The sequence below is a fragment of the Rhinatrema bivittatum genome, chromosome 7 (genome assembly GCF_901001135.1).
Source record: "Rhinatrema bivittatum chromosome 7, aRhiBiv1.1, whole genome shotgun sequence".
Classification (NCBI taxonomy): Eukaryota; Metazoa; Chordata; class Amphibia; order Gymnophiona; family Rhinatrematidae; genus Rhinatrema; species Rhinatrema bivittatum.
This window is the reverse complement of record NC_042621.1, coordinates 179,633,283-179,657,029: the sequence shown is the minus strand read 5'-3', so window position 1 is coordinate 179,657,029 and position 23,747 is coordinate 179,633,283. Positions and strand designations below refer to the sequence as shown.

Genomic DNA, 23,747 nt, shown 5'->3' with positions numbered 1-23,747 from the left:
AGTTTGACAAAGTTTCTAGAAGTTTTGAGCATGCCTCAATGAGCATGTGCACACCTGACTGCTCTCCTATATCCATGTGTGGTCCCTTAGTCTCATCTTTTCTGTAGAGTCTGCAGGTCATGGTTCATCTATTCTCTAGGCTGTTATGATAAAAGAATTTCTATGAGAGCTGCAAGAGCTGTCTTCACGGGGCCTCTTGGATTGTTTTTCCACACTAGTCCTTTTAGAAAGATTTTTCAACTATTTCTTCTTTATTTTTCATCTGCTGCATGGTGTACCTATGCTCTAGAGCAGCATTTGTCAGTTTTTTGTCCAGCCATCTAGTCATTTGATTTTGCTTTGCTTATTTGTCTGATGCCTCAAAGAGAAGGCGGCCAGTGCTTCAATAAGTGCCTGTGTGAATGCATCACGTCTATCCCTTTGATAGATGTGTGCTTTGTCTGGGGACAGGGGGCTGACCAGAAAATCTGACTGCTTCATGTGAGACTGAGCCCTAGCTGGAGCTCATGGAGAAGCTCTTCAAGAGATTTTAAGTCCAGCCAATCTGCTTCAGAATCATTGACATAAAGAAACCCATGAGCTACGCCAACTCCTAGTAGTGCAGTAACATTGGAGAGGCATTGATCCACTTTGACACTGAACACTTGGGAAGGACTGGAGAGATAGATGAAGGTTTATCCCCTTCACTCAAAGAAGATACCGGGTTCTATTTCTTCAGTATTGGCATTATGGAGTTCCAATGATGTACATCAGGTAAAGGCAAAGAAGTATTTAAATCAGTTTTAATTGATGCACGATGCCAGGAGTGGAGACATAAGAACATAAGATATGCCATACTGGGTCAGACCAAGGGTCCATCAAGCCCAGTATCCTGTTTCCAACAGTGGCCAGTCCAAGTCACAAGTACCCAAACATTAGATAGATCTAATAGATCTACTACTGCTACCGTAATAGCAGTTTATGGATTTAATCTCTAGGAACTCATCTAAACCTTTTTTTTTTTTTTTTTAAACCAGTAATACTAACTGCTGAAACCACATCCCCTGGCTGTGAATTCCAGAGTTTAACTATGCACTGAGTGAAAGAATTTTCTTCAATTTGTTTTAAATGAGCTACTTGCTAACTTCATGGAATGCCCCCTGGTCCTTCTATTATCTGAGAGAGTAAATAACTAATTTAATTAACTTGTTCAAGTCCTTTCATGATTTTGTAGACTTCTGTCATATCCCCCCTCAGTTGTCTCTTGTCCAAACTGAACAGCCCTAACTTCTTTAGCTTTTCCTCATAGGGCAGCCGTTCCATGCCCCATATCATTTTGGTCGCCCTTCTCTGCACTTTCTCCAGTGCAGCTATATCCTTTTTGAGATGTGGTGACCAGAGTTGCACACAGTATTCACGGTGCGGTCTCACCATGGAACGATTCAGAGGCATTATGACATCCTCAGTTTTATTTTCCATTCCTGCTAATAATTTCTAACATTGCTTGCTTTTTTTATCTCTACAACACACTGGGCAGACTATTTCAATGTATTATCCACTATGACGCCTAGATCTCTTTCCTGAGTGATAACTCCTAAGATAGAACCTAACATTGTGTAACTACAGCAAGGGTTATTTTTCCCTATATACATCACTTTGCACTTGTCCACGTTAAACTTCACCTGCCATTTGGAAGCCCAATCTTCCAGTCTCACAAGGTCCTCCTGCAATTAATCATAATTCGCTTGAGATTTAAATACTCATTTTGTCATCTCACTCATCGTACCCCTTTTTCCAGATCATTTATAAATATATTAAAAAGCACCAGTCCAAGTACAGATCCCTGAGGCACTCCAGTGTTTACCTTTTTCCACTGTGAAAACTGACCATTTAATCCTCCTTTCTTTCTTTTAACCAACTTGCTATCCTCCTTATCCCATGACATTTTAGTTTTCTTAGAAGCCTCTCATGCGGGACTTTGTCAAATGCCTTCTGGAAATCCAAATATACCACATCTACCAGTTCACCTTGTCCACATGTTTATTTACCCCTTCAAAAAATATGTAGATTTGTGAGGCAAAACTTCCCTTGGGTAAATCCATGTTGGCTATGTTCCATCAAACCATGTCTATCTAAATGTTTTGTGATTTTATTCTTTATAACAGTTTCCACGATTTTTCCCGGCACTGAAGTCAGGTTCACTGGTCTATAGTTTCCCAGATCACCCCTGGATCCCTTTTTTAATTAAAGAGGTTACAGTGGCCATTTTCCAATCTTTCAGGTACATCGGATGATTTTAATGATAGGTTACCAATTTTTACTAATAGTTCTGAAATTCCATTTTTTGGTTCTTTCAGAACCCTGGGGTGTAACCATCTGGTCTAGGTGATTTTACTACTCTTCAGTTTGTCAATCAGGCCTACCACATCTTCCAGGTTCACTATGATATCCTCTAAGCTCCTTTATGTATCTCTGTTAATTGTTACAATGTAAGCCGCCCACGAGGCGACAGTTTTACTTCCTTTTAAACTGGTGTGATATGTATATTATACAGGAACATCGGTATATAAAAACTACAAATAAATAAATAAATAAATGATTTGGTTCAGTTGATCAGAATCATCACCCATGAAAACCTTCTCCAGAACGGGTATCTCCCCTACATCCTCTTCAGTAAACACTGAAGCAAAGAAATTATTTAATCTTTCCACGATGGCCTTATCTTCTCTAAGTGCCCCTTTAACCCCTTGATCATCCAACGGTCCAACTGACTCCCTTGCAGGCTTTCGGCTTCGGATATTTTTAAAAGTTTTTATTGTGAGTTTTTGCCTCTGTGTCCAACTTCTTCTCAAATTTTCTTAGTCTGTCTTATCAAAGTCTTACATTTAACTTGCCAATGCTTATGCTTTATCCTATTTTCTTCTGAAGGATTCTTCTTCCAATTTTTGAATGAAGATCTTTTGACTAAAATAGCCTCATTCACCTCACCTTTTAATCATGCTAGTAGCATCTGTACATCTCCCAAAGAGATCCTGTAGGGAGGAGAGTTCATCCATGTTACAACTCTGGGAACCACATCAGTATCCAGATGTCAGTCACTGATTCACTTTTGGTGTCTCAGGAAAATGTGCCTCCCACTCTGTCCTGGAATTGTCAATATTCTAGGAGAACCCAAACAGGAAGATCTAGGAAACCCTGGAGTATAAGATACAAAGCTTCAGTGTGCAAGCATTGACATCATCCGTGTCAAGGCAGTTAGGCATACAGTCCCTTTTGGAGGAACCTGGCTGGAGGGCCCCAATACCAATTCCCAGATGGGTATCTGCATCAGGTGCCACCATACAGATACTAATTTCCAGCACATCAAGGAGGGTGTGGAAATCTTTCCCAGCTCACAGGAATTTATCAGGGTCTAGGCCCCAACAGGCAAATGCAGTCATCTGTGAAGCCTTGGCTGCTAACTGAATGAGATACCAATCCATGCCCCTGACATATCTGTAGGTCTTGAATTAGAAGTATCTGATCAGGAAGAGTCAACTGGTCTCCCCTCCGACCCCTCTTATCCATAGGAAAGGAGAGTCTTCTCTGGAGGACCTTTCTTTTCTGGCTTTGTGAAGAGAATGGTGGATGCCATTCTGTTGGAATTACAAAAGGAAGAAAAGTCCAGAGCAGAGGTGCTTGACACTCTCTCTAGTTCATTGGCCCTCCCAATCTGAGATCCTTCAAGAAACCCAGATGAGAAAAGCAGATGTGTTTTATTGTGTCCAAAAAGCTCCCAGATTTGAAAAGCAATACTGCTGATTCAGACCCCACCTTCTCAGCCAGGAGGTTCTCAAGTGGGGTGCTGAGAAGGCATATCAGAGGAAATAATTCCTGCCACTCCATTGTCCCTACCAGCATCAGGGTCCTTACTGTCGTCCCAGACAACAGAGGGCCCAAAAGCCACATCCTACATCCCAACAAAACTTGATGCAGTTTTGGCTGGATTAAGGAGAGCATAGCCACAATTCCAGTATTTGGGTCAGAGAACCTTCCTATTTAGGGGAAACGCTAAAGTTCTACATTAACCACTGGCCCGGAGTAACCTCAGACACTTGGAAGAAGATAAGGGGAATGGAACAGCTCCCCTATGACAAGACTAAAGAGGTTAGGAGTTTTCAGCTTGGAGAAGAGACGGCTGAGGGGGGATATGATAGAGGTGTTTAAAATCATGAGAGGTCTAGAACGGGTAGATGTGAATCAGTTATTTACTCTTTCAGATAATAGAAAGACTAGGGGGCACTCCTTGAAGTTAGCATGGGGCACATTTAAAACTAATCGGAGAAAGTTCTTTTTTACTCAGCGCACAATTAAACTCTGGAATTTGTTGCCAGAGGATGTGGTTAGTGCAGTTAGTATAGCTGTGTTTAAAAAATGATTGGATAAGTTCTTGGAGGAGAAGCCCATTACCTGCTATTAATTCAGCTGACTTAGAAAATAGCCACTGCTATTACTAGCAACAATAATATGGAATAGACTTAGTTTTTGGGTACTTGCCAGTTTCTTATGGCCTGGATTGGCCACTGTTGGAAACAGGATGCTGGGCTTGATGGACCCTTGGTCTGACCCAGTATGGCATGTTCTTATATAGATTGTGCCTATTGGATATTACTTCAAATCACTTGGGCAGCTTCTTAACATAAGGAACTGCTACAAAGGGACTTTCCTCTCTCTTAGAGGCTGATGTGGTTGAACCTGTTCCACAAGGGGAAAGAAAGTGGGGACTTTACTACAGATATTTTCTGATCCCTACGTATACTGGAGGAGTGGGGGGACTCCATCCCATCCTAGTTCTGAGGCTGTTGAACAAGTACCTGGTAGAGGAAAAGTTCAAAAATATTTCACTTGGTACCCTGACTTCTTTTCTAGAATAAAGGACTGCTATACTTTCTAAATGTAAAGGATGCATACATCCACATAGAGATATTCCAGTTCACAGGAAGTATTTCAGATTCGTAGTAGAAAAATGCCACTTCCAATAACACGTGCAATCGTTTAGCCTTGTGTTAGTACCCCGTATGTTTACAAAATGCATCGTGGTTGTGACTGTACATCTATATAGATTGGTTTTGCACGTTTCCCTGCCTGGACAATTGACTGATCAAGAATACATCTAAAGGATGTATCAAAATCAATTATCAAAATGATCTGGGTGTTGGAATTGCAACATTTGTCAATCGCCCCAAATCCCATCTGAGCCAGTCATCTTAACTGAAATTTGTAGGAGTTCTGCTAGATATGACTGACAAAAACCTTTCTCCTGTGGGGAAAAAAAGCCATATTTGCTGTAAAGAAGATAAAAGCAAGTCAGCAGACATCAGCATGAGACATGCTGAGGTTGTTGGGCCTCATGGCTTCATCAGTTCACATTACTCCTATGGCATGTCTTCGCATGCAGACTGTCCAATGGATACTGAGATCTAAGTGACATCAAGCCATTCGAGATCTCTAGGTCAAGCATCTACATCGCCATATGTCTTGGTGGCTGATTTCATGTAATCTGACTGAGGGAATTCCCTTCAGAATTCCTCTGGTACAGATTGTCCTAACAAATGCATCCAACCTAGACTATGGAGATTGTATAGAGGCTCCATACCCAGACCTATGATCTGCTCAGGAAACTGTCATCAGATAAACTTCCTCAAACTAAAGGCAGTGAGGTATGTTCGTGTCCCACAAAATTGTCTGTTTGGAAGAGGACAATCAAGTAGCAATCTTTTTACATCAACAATCAAGGAAGAACAGGATCATGCCTCCTCTGTCAGGAGACCATCGAGTTGTGGCACTGGGCCATTTTCCACAGAATGATCTTCAGAGCCACTATCTGAAGGGTGAGGAGAATATTCTGGCAGACATGCTATCAGATCATGTAACATCACAAATGGTTCCTGGTCTAGGGGGGAGCAAACCAGATATTCTGTGAGTGGGGGACACCCTTGGTAGATTGGTTTGAACTTCTCTGAACCGAACGTCCCAATATTTGATAACAAATTAACCTCTGATGCCTTTGCTATAGATTGGGATTGGGGTTGGGTCCTTTTAGTATGCTTATCCTCAAATTCTTGTAGTGGCAAAGACCTTGCTGAAACTGAGACCAAGGAACTCTCATATTCATAGCTCTTTATTAGCCAAGAAAGATTTAGTTCCACTTCCTAGGAAATGTCCATTAGAGATCCAGTCAGGTTGGGGAATTCTTCAGTGCTAATCACTCAGGATCAAGGCTGCCACAACATTTCAACATTGGGTCCCTGGCCATCACAGTCTGGATGTTGAAAGGGTAGCTCTGCAATGCCTAAATTTGTCAGAGGATATGTGTTGTATTCTGGCTTCCATGAGGAAATCATGTGGTTTAAAGTAGAGGAGGCTTGTTATGTGGTGTGAAGGAAAATCCCTAAATCCTTTCTCCTGCTCCACACAAAAACTGCTTGGATGCCTTCTATATCTCTCTGCCTGGTTTGAAAACCATCTCCGTTAAGTTAATCTCTGTGCAGTTGGCACTTATCACCAACAGTTAGAAAGTGGATCCATCTCCTTAATATGGTCTTCAGTTGTCCGTTTTTATTGTTGGGCCTGCTTTAACTGAAGCCTCCCATCAAGCCTCCTGCTGTGTCATGGGACCTCAGTGCAATATTGACCCAGCTGATGAAAGCTCTTTGAGCCCCCCTGTACTCCTGTAAGCTGAAGTACCTAATCTGGAAGGTCATATTTTTTTGTAGCAATTACTTGAACGCATAGTCTGTGAGCTCTAAGCCCTAATGACTTATCTACCTTGTATGAAATTTTTCAACAGTTCTGTGGTCCTGTGCACACATCCTAAGTTTCTGCCTAAGGTAGTGTTAGACTTCAACCTTAACCAGTCAATCATCCTGCCAAAATTCTTTCCCAGTCCACATCTTACACACATGCAGTCTGGATTGTGAGAGAGCCTTGCCATTCTATCTGAAGCAGATTAAAACACCTAGAAAATTCACCCAGCTTTTTGGTTGGTTTGATGCCAACAAACCTGGAATTGCAATTGCTAAGTACACTCTTTCAAATTGGCTAGCAGATTGCATCTTTGTTATGCTCAGGTAGGTCAGAATCTGGTAGGCCAAGTCAAGACTCGTAGTGTTTGAGCCATAGTGTCATTGGTAACCCACCTAAGATCAGCCTCCATGGAGATATGCTAGACTGTGATATGGAGTTCTCGCCTCACATTCCCATCACACTATTGCTTGGACAGGGACTTCCAAAGTGACAGTAGGTTTGACCAGTATGTCCTTTGGAGCTTCTTTGAGGTGTAGAACCTTATCCCCATCTCCCCTAGGGCCTGTTATTTTGGTTCCAAGCCACCCTACATGCTTAAAAAAAAATAACAAAATGCCACCAAAAACAGTTTCTTGCCCATTGGCACGGTTTAATGGTTATTGTCCTATTTTTTGTTTGGGGCAGTGTGTAGCTAGAGATTCCCCATGATTGAGGACTGCCATTCTGCTTGTCCTTGGAGAAAACAGAGTTGCTTAATGTAACAGGTGCTGGTAGTATTATTTATTGTCTTGACTGATTGTAAGTATTTTACATTTGTAAAGTAAATTAATGTAATGTACAATGTTTTCTCAGAGGACAGCGGGATGTAAGTCTTCGCAAAACCTGCCCCCCCCCCCCCCCCCCCCCCCCAATCTTCCCTTGGAGTTGGTTTCTTCAAGTCTTAGCTTTTAGTCTTAGCCGAGGGACTTCATGTGAATGTGGGGGAGTGATCAGGGCTGCACATGTCCAGTGGACCATGCTCAAAGCTTCTAAAATCTTTGTAGTCAAACTTCTGTGCTGGACTCCATCTAATTATGTCACCCACATGTGAAAATTGATACCTTGCTGTCCTCGGAGAACACCTGTTATATAGGTAAGTAACACTGCTTTAGTAGTGAATGACCAGAGCTTTCCAAACTTTTCCTGGGGACCCCACAACCAGTTGGGTTTTCAGGATATCCTTAATGAATATGCATAAGATAAATCTGCATGCATTAGAGACCCAGTATATGTAAATGTAACTTCCCTGTATGTACCCGGATCAGTCCCGACCTCCTGGGTTTTGCCCCCCACTGTAGCAGATGGAGACAGAGCAGTTATCAAAACAAACTCCGCCTATATATAGGATGGTGCCACCTACAGTCCGGCAGTATTCCTCTGTCTCCAGCAGATGGTGGAGGTTCAGAACCTACAGTCTGGGCTGTGTGCTTGGTTGTTTTTTCTTGTGGTCAGTTTAGGGGACTTTTTGTCTTTTGTTTCTGGCGTAATTCAGCTTTAATTTAAAAAAAAAAAAGTTTTAGAAAAGGAGCTTGTAGCAGCATAGTGGTCGGTAGCCTCCCAGGGGGTCGTGAGGTTCTGAGAGAAACGTCCCCCGCTGGTCTGAGGCAGCTGCTTCACAGGGTCGAGGGCCCTACTTCACCTACTTAGTAGCTTGGGTGCGTCACCGGGGAATCCGGTTCATTCCACCCTATGGGATCAGCACTTTGGACCACTACCGGGCAAGTTTTTGAACTTAAAAAAAAATTTTGATTTTTTTTTCCTCAGTCGCACCGGCTCTCTTTCACTCCCTGTCTCAGCGCGGCATTATTTGATTCTTCACAGATGAAATTTTATTTCTCTTGGTGTGTTAAATTTTTTCTCTCACGAGATGATGCCGCGTTCTTCAGTTTGCCGTGCGTGTCTCTCCCGGGAGGGCCTTTGCTCATCTTGCATTCCGGAGGGGGGTGGGGGGGAGGGTTCGTTGGGAGCTGCAAACAATGTTAAAAATGTTAAACCAGCAAAAACTGTCTGCCCGAGTCCCGGTGGGGACGGCTGCTACAAGTCAGGCTGAGACTGATCCGTTCCCGCTGAGCGCAGGAACGGAAGCCATTTTACAATTGTTTAGGGATGTGATTCCTGCAGCGCTGGGGGAGGTGGTTTTACCGCCTCTTCTATCTCCTCAGCAAGTTTTTCCAAGACACAGGAACCCTTTAATACCTGATTCCCCTGCAACGGAGGATAGCCCCGAGGGAGCCAATGACTCCTCCTCCTCTTCCTCTTTCTCTTTCTCCTCACAAATTGTATTGTTGCTCCATAAGGCTTACAAGGAGAGAAAGTTAGGAAAGCATCGCTCTGGTAAAAATTTTGCTTCTCTGGGTTCTAAGCCCACTGCTAAGAAACTGTCCAGGTCCAAGAGGGGTACAGAGCCCTCTCAGCCTAAGTGTCTCCATCGGACAGGGCTTCCTCAGCCTGATACGGATCCTTCTGATCAGGATACTGATCCAGAGGACCCTGACTTCCAGCCCAAGCGCCCACAAGGAGGGGATGTGGACCCTGATTTTTATTTTTTATTTATTTAAGGTTTTTATATACCGGCAATCATGACAACATATCTTGCTGGTTTACATAAAACAGGGGTGCAGTATATACATCAAACTGGAACTGTGTGTCAGAAGGTGCAGTTACATATAACAGGGGTAGCAGAACTGGGAGAAGGAGGAAGAGAAAGGATAGAATAGTAGCGGTTAAACAATATACAAATTAAGTGCTATATACAATGCCATGTCTCAAAGTGCCATGGGAGTGATTTACACTCCCATGGCACTTTGAGAGGCACACAGGTTGTGGAAGGGAATAACCCTAAGGTGGTTCGCCTTTTTAGGAAGGAAGAGTTGGGTCCTCTTATTCCTTCTATTTTGGCTGAGCTGAGCATTGAAGGTCCTCCAGAGGAATCCAAACTGGGAGCTATGGATCCGGTATTGCTGGGTCTGAAAGGCCCTGCTTCTTTTCCCTTTCATTTCTTGGCTATGGATTTGCTTTTCCAGGAATGGGATACCCCGGACCTGGGCTTGAAGGTGAGTAAGGCCATAAATAAGCTATATCCTCTGCCAGAGGATGCTTGAGTTGCTGCGAGTGCCCAAGGTAGATGCGGCGGTATCCGCAGTTACCAAAAAGACCGGGGAGGCTACAGCACTCAAGGACCTGCAGGACAGGAAGTTGGAGTTACGGCTTAAAAGGATATTTGAAGTTTCAGCACCGGGAGTGCGAGCGGCTATATGCAGCAATTTTGCCTTGCGAGCGGGTCTCCACTGGGTTCAGCAGTTACAAGCCAATGCCGGTTTCTCGATTGGAGGAGGCGGCCCAAGCAGACCATCTGGAAGGTTCAGTGGCCTACAGTGCAGATGCGCACTACATGACCTATTGTGGATGTCGGCCAGATCCATGGTTTTGGTGGTCTCTGCTCGTAAACTCCTCTGGTTGAGAAACTGGTCGGCGGATGTCTCCTCCAAGTCACAGCTGGGATCCTTGCCTTTCAAGGGCAAATTATTTTTTGGTAAGGGCCTGCAAGATATGATCCATTCTCTGGGAGAGAATAAGGTTCATAGGTTACCGGAGGATAGACCAAAGTCCAGAGGCTCCTTTTCGTCCCGGGCCAGATTTTGAGGAAATTGAAGATTTCGACTATCTAGAGTGCCCACCTCTTCTTTTCGGCAGGCCCCAAATAGGCAACAATCATGGTCCCAGCCCTTTCGTGGCCGCCGGTTCGGCAGACCTGGTAACTCCCAGTCTGCTTCAGGAGCCAAGTCTTCACAATGAAGGGTCACCGGCTCATTCCCCGGTGCCGGCGGTAGGGGGCAGACTGTCTCTGTTCTTCGAGGAATGGGCCAAGATAACGACGGACCAGTGGGTGCTTACTGTGATAAAACAAGGCTATGCTTTAGGTTTTTGCACGGTGTCCTCAGGACCAATTTCTCATCTCTCCCTGCGATTACGACACCAAGCATCAGGCGGTTCTGGATACCTTGCACAGTCTTCTACATCTGGGGGCCATTGTCCCCATCCCTCTGGAGGAAAAAAGGACAGGTCGTTACTCCAAAGAAAGAGGGATTCTTTCGACCCATTCTAGACCTGAAAAGCGTAAACAGAAGCCTCAGAGTGCCACGTTTTCGTATGGAGACGCTCCGGTTAGTCATCACTTCGGTGCAACAGGGAGAGTTTCTGGAGCCCCTGGATCTCACGGAGGTATATCTTCATATAGCTATTTACCCAGATCACCAGAGGTTTCTTCGGTTTTTGATAGTGGGTCGGCATTTTCAGTTTCGAGCTCTGTCCTTTGGTCTTACCACAGCACCCAGGACATTCATCAAGGTGATGGTAGTGGTGGCAGCTCATCTCCGCAGAGGACCTCTGGGGCATCCCTACTTGGACGACTGGCTGATTCGAGCAAAATCGGAGTCGCTTGCCCGAGTAGCAATTCACAAAGTGATTCACCTCCTCCAGTCATTGGGCTGGGTGGTAAATTTTCACCAAGAGCCGGCTGGTTCCTATGCAGTCCTTGGAATATTTGGGTGCTCTCTTCGACACTCAACAGGGCAGAGTATTTCTCACCGCAGACCGCATCGCCAAATTGCCAAGACGGGGGCTTCTTGCTCAAGCATCCTCCCAGGGTCCAAGATTATTTGCAGGTTCTCGGGTCGATGAGTTCAACATTAGAACTGGTACCCTGGGCCTTTGCTCATATGAGGCCTTTACAGTCCACCTTGCTTTCCCGATGGAACCCAGTCTCCGAGCTTTTTCATCTAGCTTTACCACTTACAGAGGCAGCGCGATCCAGTCTCAATTGGTGGTTGGTGACAGACAATTTAACCCGAGGAGTTCCCCTGGAGGTGCCCAACTGGACAGTGGCCACCAAGGATGCCAGTCTCTCTGGTTGGGGAGCGGTATGCAGAGGGAAATCGGTGCAAGGACTTTGGTCTCCCGTTGAATTGCTCTAGTCGATCAATCGGCTGGAAACCAGGGCAGAATGGTTGGCGCTGCAAGCATTCCATCCTCTCCTCCATGGCAAGTCGGTCAGAATTCTCTCAGACAATGCGACCATGGTGGCTTAAATCAGTCGCCAAGGAAGAACCAGAAGTCAACCGGTGGTGATGGAAGCTCGCCAATTAATCAGCTGGGCAGAGCAAAACTTAGTAAGCATAGCAGCATCTCACATTGCTGGCGTGGACAATGTGCAGGCAGACTTTCTCAGCCGTCACCGCCTAGATCCCGGGGAATGGGCACTGGCGGAGTCTGCCTTTCAACTCATAATCGATGCATGGGGCATGCCCAGCATGAACCTAATGGCAACTTTTCGGAATGCCAAAGAACCGCGGTTCTATGCTCGTTGCAGAGAGATGGGAGCAGAAGGGGTAGATGCCCTAGTGCTACCCTGGCCCACCGATGTTCTGCTGTACGTCTTCCCGCCTTGGCCATTGATCGGCAAAGTGCTCAGGTGGATAGAGATCCATCCAACGGAGGTCATCCTGGTAGCTCCAGAATGGCTGAGACGTCCCTGGTTTGCGGACCTTCTTAATCTTGCGGTGGAGGGGCCGCTACAGTTTCTAATTCTCCCAGACCTGCTGCATCAAGGGCCCATTTGTTTGGAAGAAGTCGATCGCTTCTGTCTAGCGGCATGGCTTTTCAAAGGCACAAATGCTATTCTCCGGCCGAAGCAGCTACGCTTCTCCGATCGCGTAAGACTTCTACCAATCTCACACATGTTAGAGTATAGAACGTTTTTGAGACTGGGTGTCTGGACCAGGAGGTCATGCCTACCCGGGCCTCAGTTTCGGATATTCTGTGTTTTCTACAATCCAGTCTTTCCAAGGGTTTGCATTGTAGTTCACTCAGAGTACAGGTGGCGGCGCTTGGTTGTTTGCGTGGTTCCGTCCAGGGCATAGCGTTAGCGGCACATCTGGATGTAGTCCATTTCCTTAAGGGAGCGAAACACTTGTGTCCTCAGATTCGGCATCCTTATCCATCGTGGAGTCTGAATTTAGTTCTCACTGCTCTTTGCTCGGCGCCTTTTGAGCCTTTGAAGAGGTCAACTCTAAAAGATCTTACCTTGAAAGTGATTTTTCTGGTGGCCATTACATCGGCTCGTAGGGTGTCTGAACTCCAGGCGCTTTCCTGTAGGGAACCCTTTTTGCAGATTTCGGATTCTGGTGTTTCTTTAAGGACGGTCCCATCTTTCCTGCCGAAAGTGGTTTCCTCCTTTCATGTCAACCAATCGGTGCAGCTGCCAGCCTTCACGGAGTTAAACCGTTCAGATCCTTTGGCTGGCAACTTGCGGAAGCTTGACATTCGCAGAGCTTTGCTGTGTTACCTAGAGGTTGCCAATGAGTTTTGTGTGACTGACCAACTTTTTGTGCTGTGGAGTGGTCCTAAACGAGGACAGCAGGCATCCAAAGCCTACTATAGCTCATTGGCTAAAGGAGACTATTAGCTCGGCCTATCTCCTTCGTGGTAGGCCCCTTCCTATGGGTCTGTGTGCCCACTCTACTCGTTCGCAACCGGCATCTTGGGCAGAGTGTCAGATGATATCACCGCAGGAGATTTGCAGGGCGGCTACATGGAAATCCCTTCATACTTTTGCGAGACATTACAGACTGGATGTCCAAGCTCCAGTTTCAGGAGGATTTGGAGAGGGAATGCTTCGAGCTGGCCTCTCCAGATCCCATCCCAGGTAAGAAAGCTCTGGTACATCCCAGGAGTCTGAACTGATCTGGGTACGTACAGGAAAAGGAAAATTAGTTTCTTACCTGATAATTTTGTTCCTATAGTACTATGGATCAGTCCAGAATCCCGCCCGTCAGTGACATGGAAGAAAGGGAGAGTCCACTCCGTTCTTATGTATTTCGTTTTTCAAATTGACAGAGATTTGAATTCTTTGTCCTCAAGTGGTTCTCAAGGTTCAGGTCCCAGGAGGGTTCAGTGGACTGGTTTGATTCTTTTATTGTATATAGTTATGATGGTTTTGAGAATTCCATTCTGCTTTGACCTTGAGTAATACTGCTGGACTGTAGGTGGCACCATCCTATATCTATGCGGGTTTGTTTTGATAACTGCTCTGTCTCCATCTGCTAGATGGGGGGGGGGAAAACCCAGGAGTCTGGACTGATCCGTGGTACTTCAGGAACGAAAATTATCAGGTAAGAAACTAATTTTCCTTTATGCATATTCATTGTAGGTATCCTATGGACATTGTAGTAAAGTTGTGCAAGCGCATTACTACGCTTCTTTAGAACTGGTAGATGATTGTGTATGTGGGAAAACGTGGGCAAGTTTATTATTTCTGGTCACTTGCCCCATAGTGAAGTAGACATTTATGGTCACCATTGGCTAGGCTGCTTGGACATGCTTCTAAAGCTTCGGCTACACTTGACTATTTATGGATGAAACTCGATAGTGAAATATATTTTGACTGTCATTTCTCCTCCTTCCCCAGCTACCAACCTGATTGAGAAGTTTGAGATTTCTCGTGATATGATGTCCATTATGCATTCACATATTAGGGTTGCGTCAGCCCCTTAAAGTTTTAACAGAAAGCATTGTTCTCAAAGTGATTGTAAAAGCAGAAAACGTCACAGGTGGCATCTGCATACATAAACTTTTCAGTTTAGCCCAGATGTACATATCTACAAGAGTGAGAGTCTGGAAATTCTCAGGTGAGCTCATTTTTGCTAAAATCAGCATCTTGTCAACACAACTCTTTTTTTGGAGCAGGGGACAAGGTGCCACGCCAATGGCCATGCAGAAAGCCCAGCAGGTGTCACAGGGGCTGGATTTGCTGACTGCAAAGGTGGAAAATGCTGCTCGCAAGCTGGAGGCCATGACCAATTCAAAACAGGCGATTGCGAAAAAAATTGATGCTGCCCAGGTATTGATCCTGTTTTGCTTTTGTTGGATTTTGCGAATGGAGAATGATTACTTGCCAAAAGGAAAAAAAGAAAATTCCATTTTGTTCTTTCATTGTCTTAAAGAACGAGGCTTACGCTGAAGTAAGCATGAAAATGAGTTATTTGGACAGCTGTTTATTTGCTGCTGTTGCTTCAATAATAGCACATGTTGCCTGTGCTAATAATTATGACCTAGGTGGAAGCTGAGGGTAATTGATAGGGGAAGACCCATTATTTGGTAATGCAACAAGCCAGGAGTACTGTTTCCAGAAAATGAAATGGAAATAAAAAAATATAGTTTGACATTTTTTGATCTGTTAGTACCAGCAATGGAAAGGTTCAATGCCTTTCTTTTATAGTTGGTGCCCTATGATTCTAGCTTTTGAACGATTGGCCCTTAAAGGTCTTGCCCACAAGCGGCGTTTTCCCCTTCAAAACCTAGCCCTTGTTTTTTGTTTTGTGTTTGCATAATCTGTTAATATATTTTGAGTAAGCAAATCTAATTGAGAATACCATTTTTGTCAGAAGCTCAAAATGATTGCCGCTGCTTCTCATATTTGTAAAATGTAAGCAAATCTGTTGATTTTACTTGAAGACCACAGGGAACCATTAAAATATGAATTTACTTTAGGAAAATGTGGCCCCCTTAAGCACTTCCCAAATCCAAAGGGATTTTTAAATGTTTACTATAGCAATACAAATATCTAAATATCTGAGGTGTCAAGCAGATTAAATGTTACTTGTTTCACTGTTCAAGACTTTCATTAGTTTAATGTAAGCTTTGTTAATACTAAATGTTAATTATTGTTGGTAGAGGATGTGTAATATTTACTGCGTGGTTCTGCATTTTCGTAGAATGTAATTTTGCAGCAGATTAAGATGAATCTGCAAGGTATTTTTCCCCCACAAAAGGTTTAATCTGCCTGCATTTGGCTATGAGTCAACATTTTCATATCCCTAGTGGGATCGGGTGGCAAGCCTTTAGCACCCCATATTGTACAGATTTTCAATTTCAACCTAAAGGCCAAGAAGGGATTGTCCCCAACTCACGACTGAGACCTTACGCTTGATTTTAGCCCCAAACGGCTGAGAAGCAATATTCTGCAGAACTTCAGGTTTGCCTTTGTTTGCACTTTGCCAACCATCAAGGTTTCTTCTAAGGCAGTGCACCTGCCCAGTTGTGCAGGAAACGTCCAGGACCATGCATGTTACTCTCACCACTCATAAGTTTGCAGTTCTGGCTTAGCAAGCAGGATAGGCTCATGGCTTGCCCCCCATGATTTTTGAAGACTGCTGAGTTTGGAGCTCCCTCCTTAGCCAACATCTTCTCCTGCATGTCATTAGCTTCCAGTGACTTTCCTTTACTTCAGTGACACGTGGATTGTTACCATGTTACTACTCTTCTAACAGCAGAAAATACAGATTTTAGAGCCCCCACAGAAAGATGTAAGAGGTGTATTAATATATTATGAGCCTGTAAATTGCTATGGGTCAGTTACTAGTTTGTACTTTTATCTTTGTGTATCTATAAAGAATTGGTTAGCAGATCCCAATGGAGGGCCTGAGGGAGAAGAGCACATCCGAGGAATTCTGGCCGAAGCCAAGAAAATTGCTGACCTCTGTGAGGACCCCAAGGAGAGAGACGATATTCTGCGTTCGCTGGGAGAGATTGCTGCGCTGACGGCCAAGTTATCAGATTTAAGGCGACAGTATGTACCAGTTAATAACATAGGATTGGATACAGTGGTTGTAACTTTATACATTGCGTATTTTCTCTTTAAAAATTAGCTATCTCGGAAGTGAGATGGAATCAAATTCCTGGTGTCATTTAGGGCCCTATCTGGTTTCCAGCTTCTGTGTTCCATCCTAGGCAAGGCAGGGGAAATATGCTGTTCCATAGAGCCGTGCTGAGTATGAGTATGAGTTTGTGCTGTGAACCACAGCTAATGGTCAAGCTTATAACTTTTGTTTCTCGGGGTATCTTCACCCTTGCCAAGGTCTGCATCTATAGAACAAGATAGCTAGAGGCTTGGGACCCTGATACATTTTATTCTATATGGCTGCAAAAAGTGTTTAGCCTTTTGAATTGCACTTTATCTGTGACCATATACGTTAATTAATGTACTGAGTATAAACACATTTTAAAAATGTTTTAAAGAAATGCCTTATTGGAATTTTTGCCTTCACCTTTGGTTCTTTATACCTTGGATATTATGTAGTACATTCTTAATAACCATAAGTAGTTGTAATGCTTACCTGGAAAACTTACCTGGAAAACTGGATGTAGTTAGTTACTAACACCATATGACTCAGACTTACTGTTTTAAAAGTATTTTAACTGTAAAATGTTGCAAGGATGATTCTGATTTACATAGAGGTCATGGCCCAAGAACTGTATGATGCTTTCAGTGACACTACAGCACCAGTCAAATTGTTAGCAGACTTACCTTTCTTGTTTCTCAGGGGTAAAGGAGACTCTCCAGAGGCTCGTGCTTTGGCCAAGCAGTTGGCTACATCGCTACAGAACTTACAGACTAAAACCAATCGAGCTGTAGCAAACAGCAGGCCCGTCAAGGCAGCCGTCAACTTAGAGGGCAAGATTGAGCAGGCCCAGCGATGGATAGATAACCCAACAGTTGACGACCGTGGTGTAGGCGAGTTACATGCACGTTAATGGATGTGTTTTCAGAGATTTGGTTGCCTTCTTTAAAAAAAAAATAAAAAGCCTGCCTAAATCAACCATGTCAGGGTTTATAAGGACAGGAAAATAACACTCATACTTTCATAACATGCATAGGTTTTCTATGCTTTAGTGGCATAGGAAACAGATATTCTGGAACAGTTTAAGGCATGTTTGCAAACTGTGCATGTCTAATTTTTTAAAAACATTATACATGTCGTAGGCATGCTGCTGCCAGATTACACTGTTTTTTGAAATAGTGATGAATAGCCACAAAATAACCAGCTATTCAGATGCAGTGCATGTGGGTTCTTTGAACATCAGCTTCTTTTATGAGGGCTAAAAGTATGTGTGTACTTTTTACAGTTATCTGTCCTATTGAAAGTGTACCCAGAACTGACAAGGCTATGTAATGGATGAAAAGGTTGCAGTGTCGGTCACCGTGTGAAGAGGCTAGAAATGTGTTTTCTCATATTTGACTAACATCCTTGGAGAACTCATTAAAAAGAACACCAAAAAGTGTGGTCGAATCCCTGTAACTACTGTCCCCCCCCTTTCTCAATTTGAAAATAAATCTCTTGCCTGGACGCCAGTTCTTAACTGATTGGGCTGTTCTAAAAGATATGAGTAACCTCATCATTTTCTTAAGCTGATATTGCTGACCCTGAAAAAATTCCTTCCTAACCTCAGCAGTTAATCTTTTTTTGGGGTGGGGGGGGGGGGGGTGGTTGTGGTAGTTCGTTCTTTCTCCATTTTCTTCCACCTCAGTTGGAACCAGTACTTGGATTATGGCATCATGAGCCTTCAATTGCAACTACCAGAAGATTTTTCCCCTATTTTAATAGACCCACTCTTCACTGTTCTATCTGGTCCTTACCAGGGCTCCTGATCTGGCTAGCAGCTACCTCCCTTATGATATGATTCCATACCCCCAAGGGGCTGTGAACATTGCCACCTCAACATCCTCAATAAAGCTGATCCAAGAATCGAAATGGGGACCTTCCACATGGCAGTGCACAGCATCACTGTACCACCAGGTCAGCCCAAACGTTGCACTTTTAATTAGTGCATACTGTGGACAGCTCTGGAGACCTCACCTTCAAAAGGTTATAAAACCGGGTGGAGTTGATCCAGCGGGTGGCTACTAAAGTTGTCATTGGTCTTCATTCTAAAGCAGTGGTTCCCAACCCTGTCCTGGGGACCCCCCCCAGCCAGTCGGGTTTTCAGAATATCCACAATGAATATGCATGAGAGAAAATTAGCATGCACTGCCTCCATAACATGCACATTTTCTCTCATGCATATTCATTGTGGATATCCTGAAAACCAGACTGGCTGGGGGGGGTCCCCAGGACAGGGTTGGGAACCACTGTTCTAAAGCACATGGGGACAGACTTAAAGATCTAAACATGTATACTAGGGGTGGTCAACTTCAGTCTTCAAGACCCACAAATAGGCCAGGTTTTCAGGATATCCACAATAAATATGCATGAGATAGATTTGAATGAGGATAATGGATGCGTAGAACAAACTCCCACTGGAGGTGTGGAGACAAAAAAAAAATGTATCTGAATTCAAGAAAGCATGGGATAAACATGGGCTCTCTGAGGGGGGGATGGGAATTGTAAAGCTAAATTAATTGGGTGGATGGGCAAATGAGATAAGCCATATGTTGGTTTTGGTTTTTATTTTCCTGTCGCCACGTTTCTGTTTCTAACTTTCCTCTTTCTAATGCAATGCAAATATTCCTTCATGCACAGTAGGCATCTCAAATATTTGGGCATGAAGTTAATCACGTTGCTTTCATTGTTGTCTTTTCCGTGCTTTACTAACTTGTCTAGTAACACCTGTTAATCAGCTTTTTAAACCCCCCCCCCCTCCCCCGCCTCACATGCTCAGCCAGTCAGCTCTGGCTCCCTGGGGTCTTCTGAGATGATGGAATAAAATATTCAAGGACCTGATTTTGTTGGTTTATATTAATACACATAACTTCAAAATGCAGCAGATTAGTGACAGAAGGGAGCTGAGGGAGAATTGCACTAGAATGTGAAATGTAAGTAAGGTTTAACGTACAGAAATGGATACCTAATAATATTTTCCTCTTTCACCTTGTGGAATACTGATGCGTATGCTACCATTGCAGGTCAAGCTGCAGTACGGGGCCTTGTGGCTGAAGGCCGTCGACTGGCAAATGTCATGATGGGACCTTATCGCCAAGACATGTTGGCTAAATGTGACCGGGTGGAGCAGTTGGCTGCACAGCTAGCGGACATGGCAGCTAGAGGAGAGGGAGACACTCCTCAGGCCAGGGTTGTTGCTGCTCAGTTGCAGGAATCTTTAAAGGTACAATTTCATAATAAAATGCAAATTCTAATGGCCTGTTGAAGTAAATTAGATGATATTGTTTTGAATGTTTTGCTATTAAGAGAGTACATTTCCACAGCCATGTGTATATGAATCAAGGGTGATTTTCTAAGGCATTTCTGTAGGTAAAATGGTGCTTTACCTTGTTATAAAATTGCCTGCCCAATGCGCCCCCCCCCCCCCCCAAATTTCTGTGCATGGATTAGCAGGGATAATTGTGTAGGCAGCTTGGGTGGGATGATTGTCTGAAAAATGGTGTAAATTGTTCCCCTATTTGATTTGAAACTTAGGGGGGGCTTATACAAAACTGCCCCCATTATGGCTTAATCCCACTTCCAGCTCATGGAATATTTCATGAAGCCCCCATGAATCGCAGGGGACGGTGATTTCCTAAGTGTGGGCGTCTTCCCTTTCTGTTAGTTTATAATATCCTCCAGTCTGCTTCCTGAGGGGAGGGTTCAAATGCACCTGCAGCACATGGCAGCTGCAAACCCGGGCCAGAAAGTAAACTCCACAATGAACATTCAGTTGCATGAAGAGGTTTTCTGTAATTGTATTGACCTTCTGGCATAATTTCACTACACTGGGATACCCTTATGAGTGCTTTTCTTGGGGAAAACAAATTGTGCTATAGTGAAGAGTTCTTGTTAAGAATAAGTATAATGGACTGATGGCCTTAGCCATGATCCAGCAGTGGTTTTGTTTTACAGTCGTATATGAACAGTTTGGTGTAAGGCTTTCTGGAGTAACCTGCTCTAATCCTTCCCTCATTGTTGGAGAGACCCCCCAAGAGTCTTTCTAGGATAAGTGTAAAATAGCTGCATTAGTAATTTATGTAATAGATGGTTAATAAATGAACATGCATCTTTAACACTGTAATGCAATGAACAATGAAAACTAAATATTAAGTTTTTCCACTTTGCTTCATTTCCGGTATCAACTTACTTGGGTGAGTTGGGTTTTTTTTGTTTGGTTTTTTACTTTGAGCGGAAGTACACCCTGGAGACAAATTTCTGGTTTTCAGCAAATTCCTGGAGAATAGTGTCATTCTAAGGTAATTCAGAGGGGAGAATCGCACCCCAAGTAAAATATAGTGGCATAGTATGGTCTGCAGAAAAAGTTTCTTATGGTATAACTGCTGCAGGTTACAGGTTTACCCCATGTGACTGTTAAGGGTAATAATTGCCAATCCATGAAGGTTACCCGCATGCCTTATGTGTGAAGGATAATAAGAATCTTCTAGATTTGTTGAGGAGTCCGTGTTAGAACTAGATTGAGATTTGGATTGAATCAGAGTGTAGTAAACAACTATGCCAGGGACATTATCTTATTTTAAAGCTGCAACTTTTAAATTGTTGTGTTTTAAAGGACTTAAAAGCAAAGATGCAAGAAGCAATGACACAAGAAGTATCTGATGTTTTTAGTGACACTACGACACCAATCAAATTGTTAGCAGTGGCAGCTACTTCACCTCCCGATGCCCCCAATAGAGAAGAGGTATGTTGGTCTCATTTTTATGCTTCATAACCTATGAAACATTAGAAATAATATGTAAAAGGAGGCTGTCCCTGTCTTTTCCTTGGCGGCAAAATAGCTCTCCAAAGAAGGGATGGAAAGTCACCAAATCTGACTTGCTGGAAGAAAACTCGAATATCTCAGATGAGGTCAGAAATATTGAGAGAGAATTTGGAGAATGAGTCCTAAAAAAAAAAAAAAAAAAAGACAGTTTTATGTGAATCAGTTAGAAGTTGCGGAAAGTTGGCAACTGCTTCAGTTCTAAAGCATTTTGCTTAGAAGTTTGAACCAAAGCAAGAAAGGCAAACAGACACAGATGGGGGAAAAAATTAAGCAGATAGTAATGTATTGTTTTCACAACACACCTACACACACGTCCAACACGCTCCACTCTCGTTCCCACCCCTACAGCCTCTCCCCAGACACCACCCTAGGCACACATCTACACTCCTCCCTGAGCCCTTGCTTGCTTTCTAAACTTTGAATTTACATTACAGTTGTTTTGTGGGATACCGCTTCAGCTTTGTTCTGGATCAGGCTGCTGGAGAGGGACTTTCGGACAGGTGTGCTGGCCAGCATTCTGCAACCTCTTAACTGCCTTGCATGAGTACCACAATCCTATCTAAGGCCACACATGAATACACACTCCCACACCATCACTCCCTAGCCTTCAAATCTATTTTTTTTTTAAATATTCATAGAGGGGTAGATTTTCAAATAGCGCGAATTGGCCTACTTTTGCTGGCGCATCAGGCGCAAGCAAAAGTAAGCTGGATTTTAGTAGATACGCGCGGAGCCGCGCGTATCTGCTAAAAACCTGGATCGGCGCGCGCAAGGCTATTGATTTTGTATAGCCGGCGCGCGCCGAGCCGCGCAGCCTACCCCCATTCCCTCCGAGGCCGCTCCGAAATCGGAGCGGCCTCGGAGGGAACTTCCTTTTGCCCTCCCCTCACCTTCCCCTCCCTTCCCCTACCTAACCCACCCACCCGGCCCTGTCTAAGCCCCCCCACTTACCTTTGTCGGGGGATTTACGCCTCCCAGAGGGAGGCGTAAATCCCCGCGCGCCAGCGGGCCTCTTGCGCGCCGGGATGCGACCTGGGGGCGGGTACGGAGGGCGCGGCCACGCCCCCGGACCGCCCCGGGCCGTAGCCACGCCCCCGGACCCGCCCCCAAAACGCTGCCGACACGCCCCGAAAACGCCGCTGCGCTCGGTCCCGCCCCCAGACACGCCCCCGACACGCCCCCTCCGAAAACCCCGGGACTTACGCGAGTCCCGGGGCTCTGCGCGCGCCGGTAGGCCTATGTAAAATAGGCTCACCGGCGCGCAGGGCCCTGCTCGCCTAAATCCGCCTGGATTTGGGCGGATTTAGGCGAGCAGGGCTCTGAAAATCCGCCCCAAAGCTATGTGACTGCATTCTTTCCCCATTTAGTGCTTGCTTGGGCAATTTCTTTGCCACATGGAAGAAATGTCAAATGCTCTAGTTTGTGGCCTATTCTACAAAGATCACAAAATAAAATGACCATATAGCTCCCTTTAGAAGGGCAGGCTAAGATAGTCCTTATTTTACTTCTATGGCATTTTAGAACATAACTACATGATCACTCTATTATAAAGTCATTTTAAGATTATAGGCCATGCACAATGTACATTTAGCACATTGCTAGCCAATGAAGCCACAGTATCCAGAAATGATGCTCCTCTGACTAGCTGAGGCTAAGATAGTTGTGTAAGTGATCTGCATGGGCCCTGTGGGTGAGAAGTTACTTTTGAGCTGAGCTTTGCAAGTTGATTAATATAATAATGCTTCCTATATTAATGCTGTCAGTGTGCAGTGCTTGTAGCAGTGTGACTCAGGTTTAAATTCTTCTGCCTAGGATAGATTACAGTCTAAATTTTGTTCCGGCGACAGGGGAGGGGGATCTGTGGTCGGCCGGCCCTGTGATGTTCTTTGTCAAGCAGTGAATTCTGAATGAAAGCCTTGCTCTTGCGGGGGCTATTCTTTAAAAAAAAAAAAAAAAAAAAAGCACTAAAATTGCCTTTACATTGTAGCGCAGATTTTTCTTTGCACTGGTGTTAAAACACAGGGTCCCCGTGGGATGCAGTACTAATGGCATGCAAATGATCCACACGTAAAAAAAAAAAAAAAAAAAAAGCATGCTAGAAGTAAAAAGCGTGCTTTTTTTTTTATTCAGAGGCTATTTGCATGCCAATCTGTGTTTAAAGAAAAAAGTCCTATCTCCCACCCCAGCATGCTAAACCCCCTCTGTAAGGTCTGGTCCAGCGGGCAAGGTGGTCCAGGTCCAGGAATCCTCCCTTTTTTGTGCTATCATTTAAATGCAGATTGTCTAACCGGTTCCTTTCTTCTTCCCTGATATGCTTCTTGCTCCCCTTAGAGAAAATAAAAGGCCCATGCAGACTTCCCAGCCTGTTAATCCCCCCTCCCACTCCAGGGAATCCTTGATAGGGA

The 23,747-nt window shown here is 44.3% G+C and overlaps 1 protein-coding gene across 6 annotated transcripts in view; it reads left to right on the top strand.

Moving 5' to 3' along the window:
- The window catches only part of VCL (vinculin), a 266,600-nt gene that overhangs the window by 201,039 nt on the left and 41,814 nt on the right, over positions 1–23,747 (top strand). For all 6 annotated transcript variants that reach the window (XM_029609565.1, XM_029609568.1, XM_029609564.1 and 3 more), the window contains 5 exons: positions 14,548–14,701; positions 16,254–16,429; positions 17,184–17,374; positions 19,544–19,743; positions 21,133–21,261. In XM_029609565.1, the coding sequence (XP_029465425.1) occupies positions 14,548–14,701; positions 16,254–16,429; positions 17,184–17,374; positions 19,544–19,743; positions 21,133–21,261 (850 nt within the window). The remainder of the gene's footprint in view (positions 1–14,547; positions 14,702–16,253; positions 16,430–17,183; positions 17,375–19,543; positions 19,744–21,132; positions 21,262–23,747) is intronic.